Source organism: Convolutriloba macropyga, chromosome 11 (assembly GCF_964194025.1).
Source record: "Convolutriloba macropyga chromosome 11, txConMacr16.3, whole genome shotgun sequence".
Lineage (NCBI taxonomy): Eukaryota > Metazoa > Xenacoelomorpha > Acoela > Convolutidae > Convolutriloba > Convolutriloba macropyga.
The window spans coordinates 5,879,423-5,901,566 of NC_134478.1; the positions used below are offsets into that span (position 1 = coordinate 5,879,423).

Sequence of the window (22,144 nt, forward strand, 5' to 3'; positions counted from 1 at the left end):
AGAGCAAATCCCTGACCTCTAAATTAACTTTCTCTCCCTATGTTGGGTGTCCACTACTCTCGGCCAATGGTTCACAACTATTCCACTGAAAAAAAATGATGGATCAACAGTTTCAAAAAAACGTCATAGGTTATAGGGAATGGCTACCCGGGCCTAACGCAAAGTCAATTTCAGTACTGGGCAAGTCTAACTACAAGTCTCACTTCATTACTGATTCAGAACCGTGATCGTGTCACTTTTTAAACTTGGCAGTCTAAATCCAAGTCCGGTCTTAGACTTGGCAAGTCTAATCCAAGTCTGATTTAAGACTTGGCAAGTCTAAAACCAGCTCTCATCTAAGACTTGGCATGTCGAAACTTGGTCCGCAAAACGTCAAAATTAGCCAAAAAATAGTCAAAATAGTCACCCAATAGTCAAAACAGCTAGGAAATTGTCCGAAAATAGTCGGAAAATCTTCAAAAAAGCCAGAAATCTTCCAAAAAATAGGAAAATTGTCAAAAAAAGCCGGAAAATCGTCCAAAAGTCGGTAAATCGTCAACAAAGGACACACATTGATTTCAATCATATCAAATTTTGAGCTCAAAACTTTCACTCAACAAAAAGCTATTACGGAGCGAGCACTAGACATGATCCATTTTCTCAGGGTAGAGAGTCTGAAATCATTAATTTTTAACAAAATACTGAACTATTCGGAACCAGAACTGGCTCATTAAAACCGCCTTGGAATAAGATTTGAGGCATACATATGACTCTTAATTTTGATCAGTGGTTCGCTGTGGTACCGGTCTGCGAGTAGAGGGCCAAGATAACCCCAGTTGATACATGTTACCAGTTGATACCTGATCGTTCTCTAGTAACACAATATATCACAATAACCTATAAAAAAGCACACTATAAATAACTGAGGGAAGCATTGGCTCCTGAGCAAGCTGATATTGGGGCCTAGCGATGGGAATTTGGCCAGTATTTTGGCTGTTTTTGGCTGGAATGGTCTACGTCTGGGCCAACTTGTCTTCTCACATTTGTAACATTTTGTAGTACTGGACTACAACTGAACCAAACTTGGCCTCAGTTTAATATGGGCGCCCTCACGGTGCTTTTTTAAAACAATTTTGGTCCTAGTGACGTTGTTCGACATTTATTAAATCTGAAAAATCAAAAATGTCAATTTTTGGCTTAAAATTGGCCTAAAACGGCTGAGAAACGGCTGAAAATGGCTTATAATTAACTGAAAACACATTAATATAGCCTACTTTGACCCCCAATTGGCTACTTGATAGTGTTGAATGGCTTTCGGGTGTTTTCAAAGCATCCCGGGAAAGTGACTAAAAGTTAACCCCTGAATCGTGGCACAAAATTTTTTGGAATTCAAAATTTTTACGTGAAATTTTTGGAAAAGTTGGTTTTGACTTCGGAATCAAGTTCCAAGTGTTATCCAAGTCTTGGCTAAGACTTGCCAGACTTGTAGGACTTGCATTTAGACTTGCGCATTACTGGGAAACGAGATAAGACTTGGTTTTGGATTTGCCTGGTACTGATACTGATCTGGAGTTCGGTCTGGGTACTTAGAAATGTAAACCCTATTGAGTGGGTTTATGGGGACAAATTGAAGTACGATTTAATTGATTTTTAGTGAGATGAACCAATTTTCGCTGATTCAATGAGCATATTATTTTTTCAAAAATCCTTGATAAGTAATTTAATTCATTTTAGAAATTATAGTGGACAACGAAACTTCACCAGTGGAATTACCCTGGTACATTAGTGGTGCATCTAAAGACATTTGTGGGCACTTTTAACATAACTTTTAAGTGACGCATGTAAAATTGGAGCGACAGTTGTACCAAAAAATATAAAATACATACTAACAATAATTACAAAAACACAAACACATAAAATGGTGCGGTATTAAAAAAAATAAATTTATTTTTTTTAATACCGCACCATTTGATGTGTTTGTGTTTTTGTATTTATTGTTAGTATGTATTTTATTTTTTTTGGTACAACTGTCGCTCCAGTTCTTCATGCGTCGCTTAAGTTATGTTAAAAGTGCCCACAAATGTCTTTAGATGCACCACTAATGTACCAGGGTAATTCCAATAAATAAGCTTAAGCTAATAAATGTAACTTTGACTCAATTCGAATTTTTCACTGAAAACTATGAAAATTGGCTGAAACAGGGGGGGGGGGTGGGTATCAACGTTTTTGTAAGTCAACAGTAAAAAACTCGCGAATGGTGATATATCAAAGAAACAATACTGTAAAGTTGGTAGAAACGTGGCCCAGGCTTGCATTATGCAAAGTATATGATAATTCAGCATTTGTCTTTCTTAATTTACTCTGTTACGTGAAAAGAACGCTTATCATTAAGATATGAATTCATATTTCACACAATTATTAATGTCGGTCTGAGTTGGTCAGTTATAAACTCAGTACTTCCTATCTGCATTTCAATATTACTTAAAAAATACGGATCTTTTGCGTTTGTGCCCCCCCCCCCCCCCAGTACTTTATGCACCCCCAGCTACAGAAGACTTGTCATTATGTTGTAAATCATTATAAAACAATATGACACGGCGTCTAGGGGTGCAAAAAATGTGTGCACCCATCAAGCTGGGGGGGGGGGGGGGCAGAAACGCAAAAGATCTAAAAATACAGTGGATTTGCACCAAAAAGTACCAGACCACAAACAAATTTTGAATGTTTTTCAACTTGCAACCCTAATTACAGGCAATGGTTGAGAACAACATGCGCATCCAGAAGTTTCCTATTTGAGCAAGACCCATGTATGAAAGAATTGTGTGTCCTTGGGAGAATTTATTGCCCCCACAATTGATAGTGGAAACTGAAATAGAAACAGAAAAAGAAGAAGATTCAAGAAAAAGTTGGCTTTTTTGCCTCACAAATGTATAGTGGACCCGTACCGAACGCCAAGTCAATATCAGTACTGGACAAGTCTAATTGCAAGTCTAGGTATCAGTACTGATTGAGAGCTATGATCATAACACATTTAAGACTTGTCAGACTTGGCCAAGACTTAATCCAAGTCTTAATCCAAGTCTTGGCAGGCAAAAAAACGTCAAAATTAGCCGAAAATGATCCTATCACCTCAAATCACTGTTAGTTTTCCACCGAAACCAGTAAAAGATGATCATCTTCAACTGGTTTCGGTGGAAAACTACTGCCAAGGTAAATGTAATGATTGAGGCGAACTCAAAGCGAACTCAAATGCAAAAGCTTGTTAAACTAGCAAAACAAACAGTGAGAAGAGAAAAAACCTTTGAAAAATGTAATCCATAAGTATAATTCTTTTTAACCTAAGCTGTTGATGAAAAGCAACCTGACTGTAAGAATTGACAATTTTATAAACATAGGGCTTAGGAAGAAAAGGAGAATGTCTACAGAAGGCAGAGGAAAAATTGTAGATATGTCTTGTGAATACAAACAGAAGGGTAGATCAGTTGATCATGTTTTGAGTATTTTGGATTGGTAAGTAGAGAATTGTTAATGTTGAGTTGATGATTGCTAAATTAATAGATAAATGAGTTGATAAACTGGAGTTGACTAATATGGAGTTGGTGACTCGCAATTGCTTTCAGTAACGAGACTCGAATGAATCAAGTTGAAGCAAGAAGGGTTAAATCAGCGACGCAGTTATAACCACATTTATAACCAAACTGAAACCGAAGACTCTGTCGCACGTGCACAGTGGTTAAATCCGGTTGCGGAAAAAATCCCACTTCCCTTTAGACAGGAAAAAAACCCCACGGAAATAAACCCCCACGAAAATAAACCCCCACTTTACTATTAAAGAGCTATGCGCATTTAGCGCGTTTGGCCATGCCTCAGCGGCCCGTGGGACTTGATATGAATCTATCATAACCGAACAAATTGTCAAGACCGAAATTCAATTTTAAAACTGAAGGTTTGTGGATCACTCCTGGCAAATCTCTAAATTTTTTGAAAAAAACTCTATTGTGTGAGAAAAAGAAATTTTGCCTAAATTACAGGCTCAAGAGGTCAACCGGAGAGCAGTGGAAACAATGTGATTAATATAAAATTTCGACTTCATAATAGATTATGAATTAAATTGGAGTTATGATTCAAAGTAAAATAATAAACTATTTAAAGACTTGAAATTGAATATACAACATAAGAACCCACAACAAATTTAACTCTTCTATCTATCACTAAAAAGACGAATAGAATAAGAAAAGAGGGATCTATTCTGTTTCGGGCCCCCTAGCTTAGTGAACATAAATTTTTTATGACCCCCAGGCGCAAGTGTTGTTTTCTGACATAGTAATGTGCTATATAACGACATAGAGTTTGTAACTGGGGGTCATAAAAAACACTGGGGGGTATCAATTTTTTAAGGGTATCAATAGGGGTAAACATTTTTTGAAATGTCACTTTCTGAAATTTTATAAATCTAGCTCATTTTGAGTGTTTTTTTTTTACATAATTTTGGCAAATCAGCTCATATTATGCAATTAACATTGACTCGATAAAGTTTTTATGATACTTCATCTTATTTCAGAGCATTTTTAAAGAATTCATTACTTTTTAGATTAATTCTTGGTTCTCAAACTGTCGAGTTCATTTCAGCTGACATGGACGTGGGCAGGTGTAAAATTTGCCCAGTTTTCATAATAGCTGGGTTCTGAGGGACTATGGGTAGCGGTGTGGTTGGTGACCCCATCACATGATACAGATTCGGAGGTGGGGGGATCCCGTTCGCATTAATTACGCTGGCGAATTGAGATCTCCTCTTGAAATGCAATCGGAACTTCCGGAATAGGTTCCGCACTTTCAACCTAAAACAATATACACAATGTAGAACAGAATGTCACAAAACGAGATTTCAAGCCCAATATTTCCCGTGCTCTGATTGGCTGATCATAAACGCAGTACTTTAAAGGCAATTTTTAATTAAAAATGGGATCTTTTCCGTTCCGTTTGTGCCCCCCCCCCCCCCAGTACGTTATGCGCCCGCCCAAATACACAGCACGTGACATTACATAGTAAATCATTATGTAAAAATTATAGCACGTGCGTCTGGGGGGTGCAAATAATATGCGCCCACTAAGCTGGGGGGGGGGGCAGAAACGGAAAAAATCCGAAAAATGTCTCGCATCTTTAACACACTAAATAAAGTTAACGTAAATTTTCAATTCAGAAAAATAATCCAGCGGTTTAATAAACCTATTAACAGTTAAAGTATATCTGCCTCTCCTTAACTGATCCCAAATTAATCTAAATTTACCTCAACTTTACAAAAAATAACATTAAATTTCTGGTAAATTAAAGTAAATTCAACATAAACAGTAGAAAAAACAGGCTGTTTTGGGTAATTTTTCTTTAAACAACTCATCATTAGATCAAACCTCCACTTTTAAGATAGGACAACCTGCACAATCTTTGGAGTGACTTTTGTGATCTTAAAAGATCTTGTGAAGACGTCCGAAGTGTTCTTGAACTTTTAGTCGAAGAAGCTTTACTCGAATACTTTCATCAAAAAAAATTGTATCTCGAAAGAAGACAAAAAATCAAACAATTTTTTTTTCAATAGCAATGGATGAAAGCTTTTAGAGTTCAGTATTAAGTCCACTTAAAACTACTACAGTTTTTAATGGGGAAAGCAAGTTTCTTTTCATAAACTTGTGTGAACAGAGACAAGTTGAAGTTTATACTTTGGAATTTGTTTCGAGTGGCAGTAAAAAAAGCCTTCAATGCTTTTGAAGTAGGTTTTCAAATGCCTGTAAATTATCAATTATAGATAAATATTATTCTACCTAGGTAAAAAAATCAAGACTCTTATTTATAAAAGGACAGACACTGCTGCGCCATAATTTTATCCGAGAATACATTATAACTGGCCCAAAGTCTGTAAAGGAGCACTTTGGTGATTCCCCGGCTGGAGGTTCCGTAAATTGTCCTTAGGGACCATCGTAAACCAAATCCTTTCAAGGATAAACAAATTTTTTATAAAAGTTAAAATTCGATCGGTGAAATGTAATAATTTTAAGAAAACAAAAACTTATCAATGATTCATGCTACTTCCAGATGCGCCTAAAATTTCATCAGTGAATCAATGCTTTCTTTTGGTTTAGAACGCAAACGAGCTGATACTACAGATAGAAGAGGGTTACCAACGAATAATTTAGCAAAACGAATTGAGTCCGTTTATAATATCTTGATAAAAAATTTGAGATTAAAATAAATTTTATATAACCTTGATAAAGCTGCTGAAACAGTTTTTCTAGAGAGTTTTACCGTCTTTTTCGTAAAAAAATCAACAACGTTTTTTAAAAAAAAATAGTCAGCAAAGAACGAGAACTTTCGATTATTCTTCATATTGAAAATGATAAAGAAGGTTGGAGGGGGCTGATAAAGTCCCCTTTATCATTAAGGTAGCAATTTGTTCTCTTGCATCCAATGCCAAAAATTCTTCGACAACGTCCTATAAACAAAGATACAATTTTTCCTGCTGTGAAGACGCACGAATATCTATGTTAGCAATTATAGCAATTAAAGTAAATTAATTCGCCTCCTTTTCGTTGAAAAAAAAAATAGAAAAAAGAACAAAAAATTGTACCATTCTTAAACGTATTTGAGGGTAAAAATATACATCAAAATTTGACTCATGCGTATCAAAACATCCCCTGAGTGTGTTGGATCCGATTTGGTGCAAAAAGGTGCAAAAAACGCTAAAAAAGAACTCGGTGTTTTAGATTCCCTTCCTAACGCAAATCTTGAATCTGACCCAATCGAACAAAACAACTTTGTTGAAAAGAATTTGATCCGCTTATTTAGCAGAAAAACAAGAGAACGAACTTGTCACGAACAAGCTAGCAAATAAACCTTCGGGTTTTCGAAATCCCCTACATAATCACCAACTAAGTGTATCGGTTTCAATTGATTAGAAAAACTTTTTTACCCGATGAAAAAACGGTGAAAAAGAGACGTTGGGAGCCAGGTATTTCATTAAGTGCGCTGCTCAATTCAGTTAAAATTTTTTTATGTAACACCACCAGTATCGGTCTAAAGCCCTGAAACAAAAATGAGGAAGGTGAGAAGAACAGATCACACAGGAAAATCTTGAAGAGTCGCTTTCTAACTTGACTTTGAGACCTTTTAAACAATACGTCATAGCTATGTTTTGTTCGAAAAACACATATAGTGCAACCTGTGATCAGACCCTAGCGCCACTATTGTCCAGACAATTTCCTTTTCAACTCCAGCTCACAGTTTTAGCTTTACTTAATTTCCTTTACTATGTCTCAATTGTGTAATATCTACCCTACGGTGTTGTCAAATTTCCAAAAAAAACAAAACATATCATATGGATTTGATATTGTTACACATGATTTAACAAATAAAATATTATGAGAGATAATGAAAATGTTTCAGAATAAATAATGAAAGAATGTTGAATACTCCTTCCTTAAGATTGAATTAGATATATAATTTTTCTTTTTGCATTTAGAAATTTAATTTACAGTGTCTTTAATTATAAATAAGAAAGCCATTACGCGAGATCTACTGTATAGCATTTCAGTTGGGTGCGATACAAATTGGTGAAGCAAAATTTTTATGGCCCAAAATTTACTAATATTGATCAGATAAATCGTTTTAAGTACATGGAGCTAACGAAAGCAACTAATTTTCAGCGACTTAAGCAGCCAAATTTGAGAAAAGTTTCCTTTTCAATTCGGGTTGCTATGAAACTACTTATATTGACTGGCCATAATTTTCCATGTTTAAGACTGTTTGAGCATTGACAAAATTGTTGTAGCTTAATACCAGATGTCACGGTTCGCTCGGGCATGGTCATAGCCGGCCAGGCATGAATAAGTGCTAGAGACCGTTGCAAATTAATCCTTTGCGACAAAGCAAAAATTATGCTTTTGTCGAATGCAGGCAAGAAGATATTCTCTCTCAATACTACAAAGTTTTATTTTCGCAATTAATTCAGGTCTTCTTGAGAACTCGTCACCAGAGTATGCATAGAGGCAAGAAAGGGGCATTCGTTTCAACAATTGATTTGAACTTGGCCGTATAATTTCTGTCTCTGCATTTGAACTTTGACTAAAGGACAACGAGATTGTGGCAGAATGGTGTGAAATCAGATTATGGTAGCATATAGTGCTGCTATAAATTATAGCAGGTTCAGTACTGGTTCGTTCATTTTAAATGCAGTACTTTGAAATCGTTTTTTTCCTTTAACATATGTGGAAAAAATAGCGTGACGAATGTCTATCCGTCTATAAATAGACACACATCATGAAGAGGGGTGTTCACGGCGATGAAGAGACCGAATAAAGTAGAACTCGACCGCGCGGAATCGATAGCGAAAAGTCGATAACTGATTTAATTGCACTTTCTTTTAAGCGAGTCATATATGGAAAAGAATTCATTCAATTTGAGTCATTCGGTTTCGGCTGCAATTTTTGTGCCCATTCGGCTCTAGAATCTTTGGGCTCTAGTTCATAATTTGAGCATCACATATAAAATTTACTAACAACCATTCTGTGAGAGAGGTATAATACACATTGAGAAAAAGTTTGAAATTAAAAGAAAATAGTTTTTGTTCAAACTGAGTTTTCGATCACATTGTAATAAAAAACTTCATTTACCTCAAGCGCACTCAGCCGTTCCCAGCACGATGGAGGACTTCTACTGGCTGAACAAAAAGTATCCAAATAACACTAGCTCGATCACTTGGCCAGCCCAGCTCGATCACTTGGCCAGCCCAGCGGAGATAGTGTGAGAGGCAATTTTCAATTTGTTAAGGTTAATTTGATGTGCTGTTAGACGATTAAACAAATAAGAATAAATGTTTGAGAACATTAAAAACTTGTCGTAAAAAGGTGGGGCTCGAAAGCCCTTGTTTGGATGTGTGAAAGTTACGCAGAAATAGCGTACTGCAATAAATTGACTTCTGTAGTAGGGTATATTTTATTTTATGTTTTCGTTCTTCTTGTTTTCAACTTCTCCCAAAAGAAAATCAAAGAATCTGATTTGAACCGGTTGGGGTTCGTTGTTATATAGCCATTTTGTGAAGTGATCATTTTGTGACAATGAAATCAGGCTGAGAAAAAAAAACGGTCAAAAATAGCATTGAAAGGAGGAGCGAAAGTATAAATTGAATGTTGTTTTCGATTTCAAAAGGAAACAAAAAAGAGTGACACATTCAATAAGTGTTGAGATAGAAAGGTTACGCGAACCTGAACCATAAAAATACTGCGATAAAAGCGCGCGTACCACCAAAACAGATTCATTTTAATGACACTTTGGAATTGTTGTTTTCTTTTTTAAATACCAGTGGAGTATATAGAGAGATTAAGGTCGCCAGTCCTGATCTTCGCTACTTGTAAAACATATTGTTAGAGTTGTATCAACAAAATTAAAAGAAAATAGAAGTGGCTGAGCACGGTTTAAGCCGCAAACGGCTTGATATGTTGATTGTGTGAACGAAGTACTAACCACTGCACAATAATAATTTGATGTTAATTCAAAAGATATTTTGAAAACACTGCTGAGAGAGAAGAGCCCAAAAAGAAACCAAAAAATTAAACATTGGTAAGAATAGATTTGAACTTAACTGAAAACAAATGTTGAAGCTTTTTAACGATCTTCACAACCTTGTTGTTGTTTATCCATTTGTGAGGAAAAAACCAGAAGAGCACTTGCTTTTACTTTCAAAAAAGGTTAGGGATTGGCATTAAGATGGACAACTGATAAACTAAAAATGTTACGCTAACCTGAAACAGAAAATTACAGAGTCAATTCTCGCCCATTAAAAAACAGAGACGTGGAATTCTTTTTCAAAGCAGTGAAGTGTCAAAGAAAATAATAACAAAAATGAAAATAAGTTGAAGCGAAGGAAGCCACAAATGTTGATTTTAGTTAAGATTGATTAATTTAGTAAAAATTTTAATTACTATTGATTTATTGCGTTGAGTAATCTGCTTAGCTCCAAATGGATTAGGCGAGTGGGTAGCTGAATAGAAAAAGGCAGTAGAATGAAGGTTATAAAAGATGAGTTGTATTTGGCCTCGAATTTACAAGGCTAGCGACTGGCCACAATACTGCAGCTTGTCTGATCGGCAGCAAAATCTCAATTAAAGACTGTGACTTTGATTAGAATAGTTAATTTCGTGTTCACGAAATTAACCACTAGGCAGTTTTTCTCTAAATTGACACATTATTGAACGTTTTATGATTTCGCTGAAGGCAAGATTCGCCTTGAACAGAAAAGAGAACCCTAAACAAAGGAAGAGTTTGGAAAAAAATTGGAGACGAATCGTAGTTAATTTCTACTGCTTCATCGCTCCTCACAACCGAGCTGATAGACAATAAGTTGAATTATCGGTTTGGTGCTCACCTGGTTCATCTGTAGTGCCGGCCAAGATTTCCAATCCCATTTAATTGCACTTCCCACTTTTTTGTCATCATATAACCTTCTCGTAAAGTCCCAAAATTGCAACTTAATACAGTCTAACTTTTGATGCTAGCAGAAATCCGATCACCGATATTGAACTTGCGGATGAACTTCGACTCAATCCTCGTTTTACATCATTGTTAACATTTTTTAAGGCTGTCATCTAAACGGCGTGTCTATGAATCACGTGATAGTGTTATATAAAGATGCAAGTTGTTCAGGAGTACTTTTGAAAGTGTTTTTTTTGGACTTGTTGTTGTTTTTGTGTATTAGTTCCACTAGAGACTGTATGTTGTGTCTAATTGGGTGATGATTATACCCGTCGCCTAAATTAATCCAAATTTATCCGACAAATTGCATGGTTCCTTGGTTTTTGCATACCAATTCTCAAAGCTCTGTTCTGGACAATTTCAATCTCTTTGAAGAGGACTGGGATTGTTCAACCCATCGGTCATTTGAGTACAAAAACAGAAGAGGGCTCCAAAATTCATATACAGGAAGCAGACTCTTCTATGTTTAGTTTAAGCACAAATTCTTACTTTGATGAGTTTTCAAAGATCAAAAACTGATTTTATTCGTTCTTTTATTTTCATGTGGCCATAGCAGTCTAAAAGACTTCTCAGTGTTAATTGCAGAAGTTTTTAAATACTATTTTGAAACGCGACTACAAGGCAAATTGTCGGTGAACTATAATATCTGTGCGTTCAGCTTTGGCAATCAGATTTTAGAATCAGTGCGATAACGTTATCTCGACGAACTCCGGCAAAAACCATCGACTACAGCAGAAATTGTTGCTACGCATATATTCCATTGCTTTGTGACAAAAAGGCATTTTTCCGCTTAAAAACAAAGTTTTTTTTTACTCCCCTAGTTGTTTTTATTTGACAGGTCCAAGAGCCACATAGATACCAGCGCATTTCTGACATCCAAGCACAACAAACTAACAATATCAGACCACTGGAAGGCTTTAACTACGTGCTTCGTGAGTTTTTAGTTGGTCTGTGGTACAGTAATTTCTTCTAAAGGCGCTCTGGATCTCACCAAATACATTTTGGCCCTCGCAAAGCTTTTGAACCAAATTTTTAACATCAATTTTATCGATTTTGGCCAGGAAGACTAATGAGCCTGTAGTTTTCAGACTTTGATCGGTTTTGTGTTGTTTTGGTGCAATTGTTATCTGAGACTATTTCCATTATAAGACAAAATTCGAGTTGTTAATTGAGCTCGAGATGAGAAAACAAGCTAAGGCTAAAAATTCAGCAGCAATTGTTTGAGAAACCTGTAGCCGATTTTGTCTGATCCTGGCATTAAATTCTCGATTCACTCATGATTTGATCACACTCAGTTAATGTGATTATAGTTATAAGCGGCTCAAAATCGGGAGTCGCTTTAAAGATTGCGGTGGTTTCGTTTTTATTCATTTTGGAGTATTGGGCAATTTTCGAAAAATTGGTTTTAAATTTTAGCTTGGTGTCTGTTAGTAAATATTTGAAAAACCTGATTGTTTTCGTTCGGCTACGCCATACACTTTTTATAGACTTTGTTTGGATCAAGGGCAGGTTTTTGTTCTCTTTTTTAAGTTCTTTTTGTCGCTTTGTGGAAGCTTTTGCTATAATTATCGTCTGCACGTTTAAAAACTTTTTGCTATTTTTTGTCTTCTGATTGCCTAAATGATCTTTTAATTTTTTTTGTAGATAAATATTCTCTGGTTCAACAGATCTAACGTCATTGCTCAAATTGACTTGACTGACATTTCTTCGTCTTTTCTTTTCCGCTGTATCAGTTTTTGATTCTAAGTACTGTCGTGAAAGTTATTCTATTTGACAAATGATTTTTCAATGGTTTGTGTTTTAGACCAACCAGACTGCTGCTAAATTTTTATTGATCATCCATTGCTTGATACTGATCAGGCCAGAACTTTATAAAACAAATTATGACGATCTAAGTGATTCTGGTCATGTGGTCACTACCTAGATCGACAGAGTTTGAATATTGTTAAAACACGTTTAAACTGAACCATCGGAAAAATGCAAAACGAGAATAATTCTGCCTACTCCGTCAGATGTGTGATAGGTGTAATGACCAAGTGACCGTTGCTAGGAAAATTTAAATTGCTTGTGTCAAAGTATTGTGACCGTTCTCATTTTTTGCAACTGTAGGAGCATTTTAATTCTTAGTTGGGAGAAGAGAAGTCACCACAAACAAAACATTTTTCAAACCTCCCGAGAAAAACTTTTCCGAAGACAGATGTTTTCCAGGTCAATAGTGAACAGATATTATTGAAAAATCCTCAAAACTATAGCGTGATGCATACTTTAGTTTTTCTTAGAATTTTCTCATTGCAATTATTCTCTTTTTCAACTAGTTCTACTCGTTTTATAACACCGTTGTACTTCATTTCAATAACATAGTCTTAATCACCGTTGGATCAATTTTCTGTTGCAACGATCTAATCACTTAAAAGGGTTTTTTCATTTTTAATTTTGTTCAAGCAAAATATCTCAATAGCTCAATAGCTTTACCAGATAAAAACGACCAGACAATTTTTTGTTTGTTTAGACCATTCTACTGCAAAGTTTCCATCCAAATTGAGTAAAACTAAAGCTTTTGTTAGGTTGTTTCGCTGCATTAGATTAAAAGGAGCACATTTTGCAGTTTTTATGCTCTCGGGTAATTTTTTGACAATCAATTTTTTTGTTCAAAGATGCTTGAGACGCTGTAGAAGGCAACATTTCTTATATCACTGTACGACATGGTATTGAGTACCGTTTGTATTTAACTGAAAAAAGCTTAGCTAAAAAAAAGTTTTTTTCAACTACGGTGGCTGCTGGTTATTTGTTTCAGGTTCTAATTTGCTGGCTTTAGCTAGCATTTGCTAATTGGCCAGAAAACCAAGATAGACCGTCGCATGAGCATCACCACAGTATGAAAAAGTATCGTTTTATTTTTGAACTGAGCATTTTGCAATACTATGCTATGGCACACATCCGCAACATCAAATTGGATTTCTGCTTTTTTTAGCTGTGTTGCCAAACTTTTGGCATTTAAAGCATTACATTACATGATGTGGATTTTGGCTTGTTTTCCATTGTTGTAGCTGCCAGCCGATTTTGACGTCATTGACGTTTTTGACGTTTTTGACGTTTTTGAGCTGCAGTGGTTTGATTAATTGAAAACGTAATCACCGTAATGATAAAAGCAAGAACTTTGCTATTAAGAAAAAGGGAACTTTGACGTTCATTCTCCAGTAGAGTTTACCAGGTTTCTCGTTCTCATAACCCTGCTGTGCAACTTGTCTCCACTCTTTAGCTATGTAACAGTGATTTTCACAATTGTACAACTTTTTTCCACTTATGTTATATAAGCAAAACTTTTAACGATTGGGCTCTAGTTCATTTTCTAAGCTCGAATTGCTCTCCTTTTTTTAGGTCTCAATTATGTAGTGGCAAATATCTACCCTACAATGATACCAAAAGTTTAATATTGCAGATCCTATGGAGTTGATGGTTTTACACATGATTAATCAACTAAAATTTTCTGAGGTTAAGATTGTCGAATTCTCTGAAAGATTGTCGATTGTGAAAGATTAAATTAGATAAGTTTTTTTTTCTATTTGCAATAATAAAATCCCGGGTCAACAAAAAAATGCAAAAACATGTAAGATAAGCGAAGAAAAGTTAGTTTTTTCACCGCAAATTTCGTACATAAATTTGCGGTGAAATGCGGTGAATGCGGTCAAATTATGTAAGTTTACCGCCAGACTAAGCGGTGATCTTACAAAAATTCACCACAATTCACCGCTAAAATATGTAATTTCACCGCTCGTACAAGGGTCCGAATCTCTCACCTCCTGCATGTCATCCACTTCTTCTTCTACTGCGCGCGCCATCTCTCACTAAATTTTATTATTTTTTGTTTGAATATAAATCGAATTCACTCTACTTTCTGCAAAACATGCGCGGTGAATTTTCGTAAGATTTGCAACTTTTAGCGGTCAAATTACATATTTTAGCGGTGAAATGTGGTGAATATTTGTAAGTTCACCGCGTACTCTAGTGGTGAAATTACATAAATTCACCGCTTAGAAAAAAGTGTCGAAAAGATGTATGATTAAGGGGTAGTTTTAGTGGGAAGGCAAATCTAGCAATTCCTCGCACACTAACCATTAATTTCACCGCATTCTTCACTGATCTCAAACATCTTTAACAATTTTTTCCAAGCGGTGAATTTAGGTGAGCTCACCACTAAGTTGAGCGGTGAATTTATGTAATTTCACCGCATTCACCGCTCATCTTACATAATTTGGACACTTTTTTCGAAGCGGTGAATTTATGTAATTTCACCGCTAAGTTCAGCGGTGAAATTATGTAATTTCAGCGCTACCAGGCGATAAAGTTTTTTTTCACCGCATTCACCGCTTGATTTATGTAATTTCACCGCATTCACCGCTTATCTTACATAATTTTGCGTTGAATGCCGGTGACACCTCGACCCGGCATTGGATCTATTTTGTTTTGAACCCCACGTTATAAGCCCAGGTTAGTGGGCTTATATCTTTTACCCCCCTTCCCCCTAGCACCTGCTATGTTTTTACAGAGTAACGTACTATATAACAACATATAGTTTGTAACTGGTGGCGTAAAAAACATCGCGGGGGCCAAAACAGAATAGATTCATAAATTTAAGTTACAGCGTCTGTAATTTTAGTTAAGATTGTCATTACGGGAGATCCAATGTATAGAATTTCAGTTGGGTAAGATACAAACTGGTGAAACAAAATTTATTATAGCAAGGAAGTTTACTAATGTTGATCAGGAATATCATTTTCAGCACATGGAGCTCACGAACGCAATTAATGAAAAAACGAAAACTTGATATTTGTTCATTTCTATCTTTAAAATCCAAGCACAAACGCACACACACACATACGCACGCACACGCGGATGCGGATATAGCCACCATATACAGACACAAGTTTTCTAAACTTTCAGTTAGATAAGCTTTTAAAAATTAGTGCAGTCATGTTAGAATTTTGTTTGTTAGAACTTCATTGTTAGAATTTGTTCATTCATGGGTCAAAGATGTTGGTCACGTGCATCTATCTAACTGTATTTCAACGCAACATAAAACGCATTTTAGAACGAGCATTTAAGTTAGCAGGCGCCTAAATGAGGCTCTGATCTCAATATGATGCTATCTAACACATGTTCAACCTTGTTGTTGAATGTCGATTTCTGACTTTAGTTTAAACCAAACACTGCATACTCGTTAAAACAATATACATTTTTATAACGAACTGTAAAATTCCTTTTAATTTTGCACACTAAATTACGAGAAACATATTAGTGACTTTTTCAATAGAAATTTTAAACTTAAAAAAAATAACTACAAAATTTATATGAGAAAAAGTAGGCAGCAAGTCCGGAGTGTATGATCAATGTACTAATTTCGGTTTTAATTTTCCCTCAAAATGCAGTGCACTGGAATGTGGGTACGAAAAAATGCGAGGAATATTCTGCATAGGGCATTAAGTTTCTGCACGAGGAAAAATCAGAAGTTTAGCAGAAAGCATTATTCTGATTGGTCAAAAAATCTCATTGGTTGATAAAGCACTGTTTGGTTGGACCATTATCATTGGTGTGGGAGGTTGAATGGATGTGGCAACCACGGATAGATTTAGTTGAAAAGTTAAGCTAGTTGATAGGAACTTGGTCGCTAACGACATATAAAATTTTAAGCTGGCCAATATCAGCTCCAGAATTATTATACTTGCTCATTTTAGTAAATTTTTGGGTAAATTTCTCATTTTTGGGTTGTCGGCTAAAAGCCTTGTCATTTGTCAGCCAACGAGACGTTCACCATGCAACAGGGAACACATTACGTGTGCATAACAATAATCACTTGTCTAAAACGGAAAAAAATAATCAAATATGTAAAACCCGACAGCAGAGTTCTCCATAACAAAAATTATTAAGATTACAAAACACCCTGAACTACAATCGGGGTAAACATCCTCCCCAAACTCGCCTGATTTATTATTCTGATAGGGCGTAAAATGCCCAAAGTTTTTAGGTTTATTTGAAAGTGGTACTGTAAGGAAAGGACTATTTAGAAGGTGCTTCAATTGAAACTCAACTTCGAAATAATTTATGATCTGACAAATTTGATCCGAGTAGGTTGAAATAACAACTCGTTCAACAGTAAGCGAAACTATGTTACATTCGGTTCTATTGTCCAACAAAATCATAGGACAGAACTACAAAATAAATAAATGGCCACCGGAAAAGTTTGAGGCCAAATTGTGCCTTGTCTGAAATTTCTGACAAGTTAGGCAATCAAAAGTTTTCTGAGTAAAACAGAGTTTATGAGAACAATTGAAACTGCAGTTGTCAAGAACGGTGTCAGGACAAAATACCCAATGCCAAAATACCCAATGTGACAAAATACCCAAAATATACCCAATATTTTATTCTAACGTTTAAACTATCAGAACGATTATTTAGCATAATATTTAGTAAGGGCGTTTGGCCATGCCTCGCGGGCCATGGCCATGCCTCAGCGGCCCGTGGGACTTGATATGAAACTATCACAACCGAACATGGGATTAAACTAGCAACTAGCAACGAGAAAATATGCTTGTAAATTTGAGTGCTAATTTGTAATCGGATTATTACACGAAAAGATCAAAGGGAATAAATTGGGTATAATGGCATTGGGTATTTTGGCACATTGGGTATTTTGGCATTGGGTATTTTGTCATGTAACCGTCAAGAACAATTCTGTTGTGCTTTGCATCGGCCCTGTCAGAAATTTTTTTGCTGATTCAAATCATAGATCGTGAAACAAGATTTTGACCTACAGAAGGAAATAACAAGACTTCCAAAATTGAGAGCCAGTTTTCAGGTTTTGTGGTAATAAACCAGCTGAAACTGCGGCTTTACATGTGAGTACAGTTGACAAAAAAGCAGCCGGAGCAGCCCAGGTCTTTGATCATTGGAGAAAATATTCATCCAATATAACTGGGAACATTATGCGAGGAAGGGTAGCAGTTACAGAAATGGAGGACAAGAGAAACAGCTTGTGGTGCCATATGTGACTAACTTTTAATGCGAAAACGTTCATTACAATCCGATATGACACTAGACGACGGTAAGAGAGATGAATCTAAAGTTTTATAATTTTTTCATGAGAGATTGTAGAGCTCTACAGTGGTGACTGTGATAGCAAAGCTTGGGCGACTTCGGCTCGAGGAATTTGAAGAATGGAACAACTTATTCGTCAGACGACAAAAGATGGTGAAAAAAGTTAAGAACCAGTAGAAGTTTTATCAGAAACGCTCTTGAACCCACATTCAATTTTCACAAATAATCAGAAATTTTGAAATCACTATTCAACTGGGAGTGTTAAAATGATGCGAGAGAACAACCTAACGTATAGTTTGCATAAAATATTTTTTTTTCTAGCTGGAGAAAAACTATAGGAAAAGCAAAAGATTGATGATAAATGGTGCACGTATTTGAGAAGTTAAAATTAGTTGGTGTAATGGATAAAACAAATCTTTGGAAGTGAGAGATTCTGGCTCGAGTCCAATACTGGCGATTTTTCACATTAGTCGATCCAAATTTTAATCTCTATTACAACCAAAATCACGACAAGAATGTTGATCTCGCCCATTGATAACGATTTTTGCTTGATTATGAATCCTAGGATGAGATTAAGAACTAGCGTCTAGACTTGTTTTCGATGAGAAAAAGAAGAAATAAAAACTTCAAATAAATTTAGTCAACCGAATTATGGCAACGTTTTTGAAGGTTTGTATGATTACCTGAAAAATTGTACGATGGATAACGCGGGAGTTTTTTTTGCGTCGACAACATAGGTTTTCATGTGGGCATATTACTTTTCGCTGAGGTTACGCGAAATAAATATGAAAACATATTTTTTCTAAATCAGATATGATTTTGACTGATAAAAGGACTGTACTACGTCACTGCAACGGCGTTGTTAAATAAAAACGACTGAAATGGAATTCGATAAAAATGAATATGTTGTTGTAATATTTATGCCGGATTATCTCAAGTTAATTAACTTGTAGATCGATAATCTATACCTGCGCTTGGCGCTACTTAAATTCGCATTAGCGGTCTCAAAACGATTTTCAAGAACTAATCATGTATTTTATCAACATTTTTATGTCGATCGCAAATAAAGTGTCGTTCAGTTGTTTCCCGTAGTGAAGAGAGAATCAATAAATTGTTTTCCCCTTTTTTAGGATGACTTAGGAAACATTTCACGGGGGCTCAAGTAGTCAATATCTAAGTACTGCTTTACAACGCATATATAGCCTATCAAATCAGTTCACATTTGTTCACGTATGGTATGGCTTTCTGAACTTAATTAAGGCTTGCGAATAATTGAGACCCAGTTTTTGGGTCAAATACTTGTCGGTTTTTTTCGAACAGGTAAATTTAGTTAATAACCTTTGGGTTAAATTTATCTTTCAGACCAGATATAATTTTCAATTACTATCATTATATCTCAAACTATTTCTTCGAAAACCAAAATTTTTGCCACTACTATTATAAACCAAAATACAGAGAATTTTGAGCTCTCATATTTTGTAGCTGCAATCTACCGCGGCAATTGGTTGCTGGAATATTGGTATGCACAACAATTCAAACGATATTCCAGTATGCAGTTCTCAATCATAGTTGAGAAGACCGAAAAAATAAGGACACAAATTTTTAAGAAACCTTCGGTGCGTTTGGTATGAAACGTAAGGAAGCATTGGTACGTTCAGTTTGTTCGGTATTGCCGGTTTCTAACGCTAGAGGGATTCAGTATGTTCAGTTTAAGAAGATTCGATATGTTCGGTATTTTAACGTAAGAGATTGTCGGTATGTTCGGTATTTAAACGTAAGAGATTGTCGGTATGTTCGGTATTTAAACGTACGAGATTGTCGGTATGTTCGGTTTTAGACGAAAAAAAATGGTCGGTCTTTTCCATAGGAAAATATGTTTTTTTTTGGTTTATAATGTAGTCAAATGTTTTGATTAGGTTTTTTTGCAAGAATTTTTGTCAGTTTTGGCTAGAATAAAACGACGATACCGACGACTTATTTTGTCTGAAAAACGAAGAACTTTTAACTAGAGCACTTAGCATTTTTAATTTATGTGCCAGAATTTGCTCATGCAGTGAGGTGACGAAGAGCACAAATGTCGCTAAGCTTGTATAGTAAACACAATTTAGCACATATTCCTTCTCTTGTTCAAATATAGGTATCGCAAAAAACACTCACTGATAATTTTGCATTTTGAACCTATTTTTATTGGTGTTGCTGTTGCCAACAGTTGATTAAAGCAAAAATGGCCACAACAATAATTGCGTTCTCAATAAACCATCCAATTGCATATTAGCGTTTGTTAATAAGATGGCTGTTGAGCAAGTATTCTGCATTGGAGTTCAATTGATTTATCATGAAATTCATGAAATCATTTTGCAGAAGATAGCCAATTTTGTGAATAAATGAAGCTAGCCAATTTTGTCTGCAAAAATTCCAAAAAGTACGTTTCGCAATGAGATTTGCGGCATATTGGAATGTGCTTTCGCATAGAATGATCCAACCTCTCTCATTCACAAACCTCATCTCACTATTTTATCAAATCAACAGAATTATATATCTGGCAAATTCATAATATGGAATCAATCTAGAAATTCAGTTTTTAAAGTGTTTTTCAGTTTTGACTGAAACTTACAAAGTAGCCAGATAACTTGTGTTTTCTCGAAAACTAACCATCGTTTGCACGAAACTTTCAAGTTCTTGCAGGTTAAACATCCAGACTCGCCCCCGATAGAGTGCATTTAAAATTTTGAATGAAAACTTGATCGTTCAATTTCGATCTTGAGCTGTTAGACTGTGAAACGAGACAAAACATCATAAAGCGTTGAAAATTACGATAAAAATGAGCCACCAAATAATAGCTTGATAAGTACATGTCGCTACTGGTAAATTTCATTACTTTACTTCATATTGGCAAACCTTTATAAACCAAAAAGTTGCAATTTTTTACTTTATGTGTACGTTAATATATGAAAAACTCTAATAAGAAAAGATTCCATGTTTTTGACAAAAGGTTGGCATACGCAGATGTAAAAAAAACATTCTTAATAGCTAATCAATAAAAATACAAACATTTCACTGTCAAATAGTAGATTTTTGGCAAAGAAATACATAATACGTAGTTAGCGTTCAAAAAATCGAGTAAACGTACTCAATTTCATCAAGTATTTTTACGACCCGTGATATAAAATTAGAGTTTTAAGCGTGAATGGGAACTGGTTATACTAAGCCAATTTAATTCAAAAAAGCAAAATTATTTTTTCCCGCAGTTACAATATCTAATTACCAAAATGAAAGAAAGCCTAATTGGTAATTAGTTTTAAAAATCCCTCTCGATACTAACTGTGGATTACAAAGATACTAATATGCCATTACCCATAGAACTGTTGACAAGAACAATTAAATTTGGTCTCAAGTAATTACTTGTAAAATTGGGGCAATAATGTTTTAGGCTAATTAGGTACTGACAATGGTTTCATTTTCTCAAAATGCAAAATTTTTCGAAATTTGTCTTTTTGGAAATGGGCCATATAATTCAAAACGTGAAATTGAGTAAATGCACAAAAAGCAGAAAAAACAATTCTAACTTTTTGGTTAGCTGTATCAGTATTGTAGAATACAACAGTAACGGCTTAGCTATAACCAAAATAGGCTTAAGAAGTTTTCTACCTCTATTTTGATCAATTTATCTAAAATATACAGCAATTTCAGCTAGGGATATTTCTGCTCAAAATGAAAGATGATCACTAAAAAAAACGAGACCTGGGGAAATAACAGTTTATGAAAAACAATTCAAGATCTCATATAATTCACATCGTCCTGAAAGATGAACATCAGGACTTACCGTGCGTGGGGAATAATAAAGGAAAAAGCCACTGATATATATATATATATATATATATATATATATATACAGTAGCACAAACAATTATTGTATGAGTGCTAAACAGAGCAGTTATAGATGATCGGATTCTGAACAGGAAAAAGATACATACCCGGGGAACAATTTTGTTCATCGGTTTTATATAATGTTACCGCTCTGGTTTCGCTTACCTGAATCTCTTAGCCATGATATTGTACAAAATGGGGTTGACGATACTGTTGCACACGTAAATGTTAGGAAAGATGGCCAGCATGAGGGTGCGTGCCAGAAGAGGGTATCCGGTTAACTGGCTTGGTCCCAGGATATATTTGATTCCCATTGTGAACATGAACCATCTGTAGGGTGACATAAGAATGACAAAGGACACCAGCACCAGCAGAAACATCTTTGTCATCTGTAAACAAACAAACAAACAAACAAACAAACAAACAAACAAACAAACAAACAAACAACTAACCGACAGATAGAGCAACATGCAGATTTTAAAAAGGCAACCGAAATATTGGTTCACCGATTTTTTTTACCAGACCATGTTGAACGCTGTTTGACCTCATGTAGATCAATTTGCTCATTCTTTAGCGGGAAAAACTCTCGACAATTAATGCCAACTTTTTCAAGCAACTTTTGTGGCGAACTTTTCTTGCACACATATAAGCAAAAAAACACGTGTAATAATGAATATTACCACACGGT

The 22,144-nt window shown here is 35.4% G+C and overlaps 1 protein-coding gene across 1 annotated transcript; it reads right to left on the bottom strand.

Moving 5' to 3' along the window:
* Positions 1 to 4,342: 4,342 nt before the first annotated feature.
* Positions 4,343 to 21,841, bottom strand: LOC142349615 (uncharacterized). Its single transcript, XM_075401300.1, has 2 exons — positions 21,622 to 21,841; positions 4,343 to 4,817 (listed from the first exon to the last, which is right to left on the bottom strand). The coding sequence occupies exons 1-2, from the start codon at positions 21,834 to 21,836 to the stop codon at positions 4,586 to 4,588; spliced, it is 447 nt and encodes a 148-aa protein (XP_075257415.1). The 5' UTR covers positions 21,837 to 21,841; the 3' UTR covers positions 4,343 to 4,585.
* Positions 21,842 to 22,144: the final 303 nt, after the last annotated feature.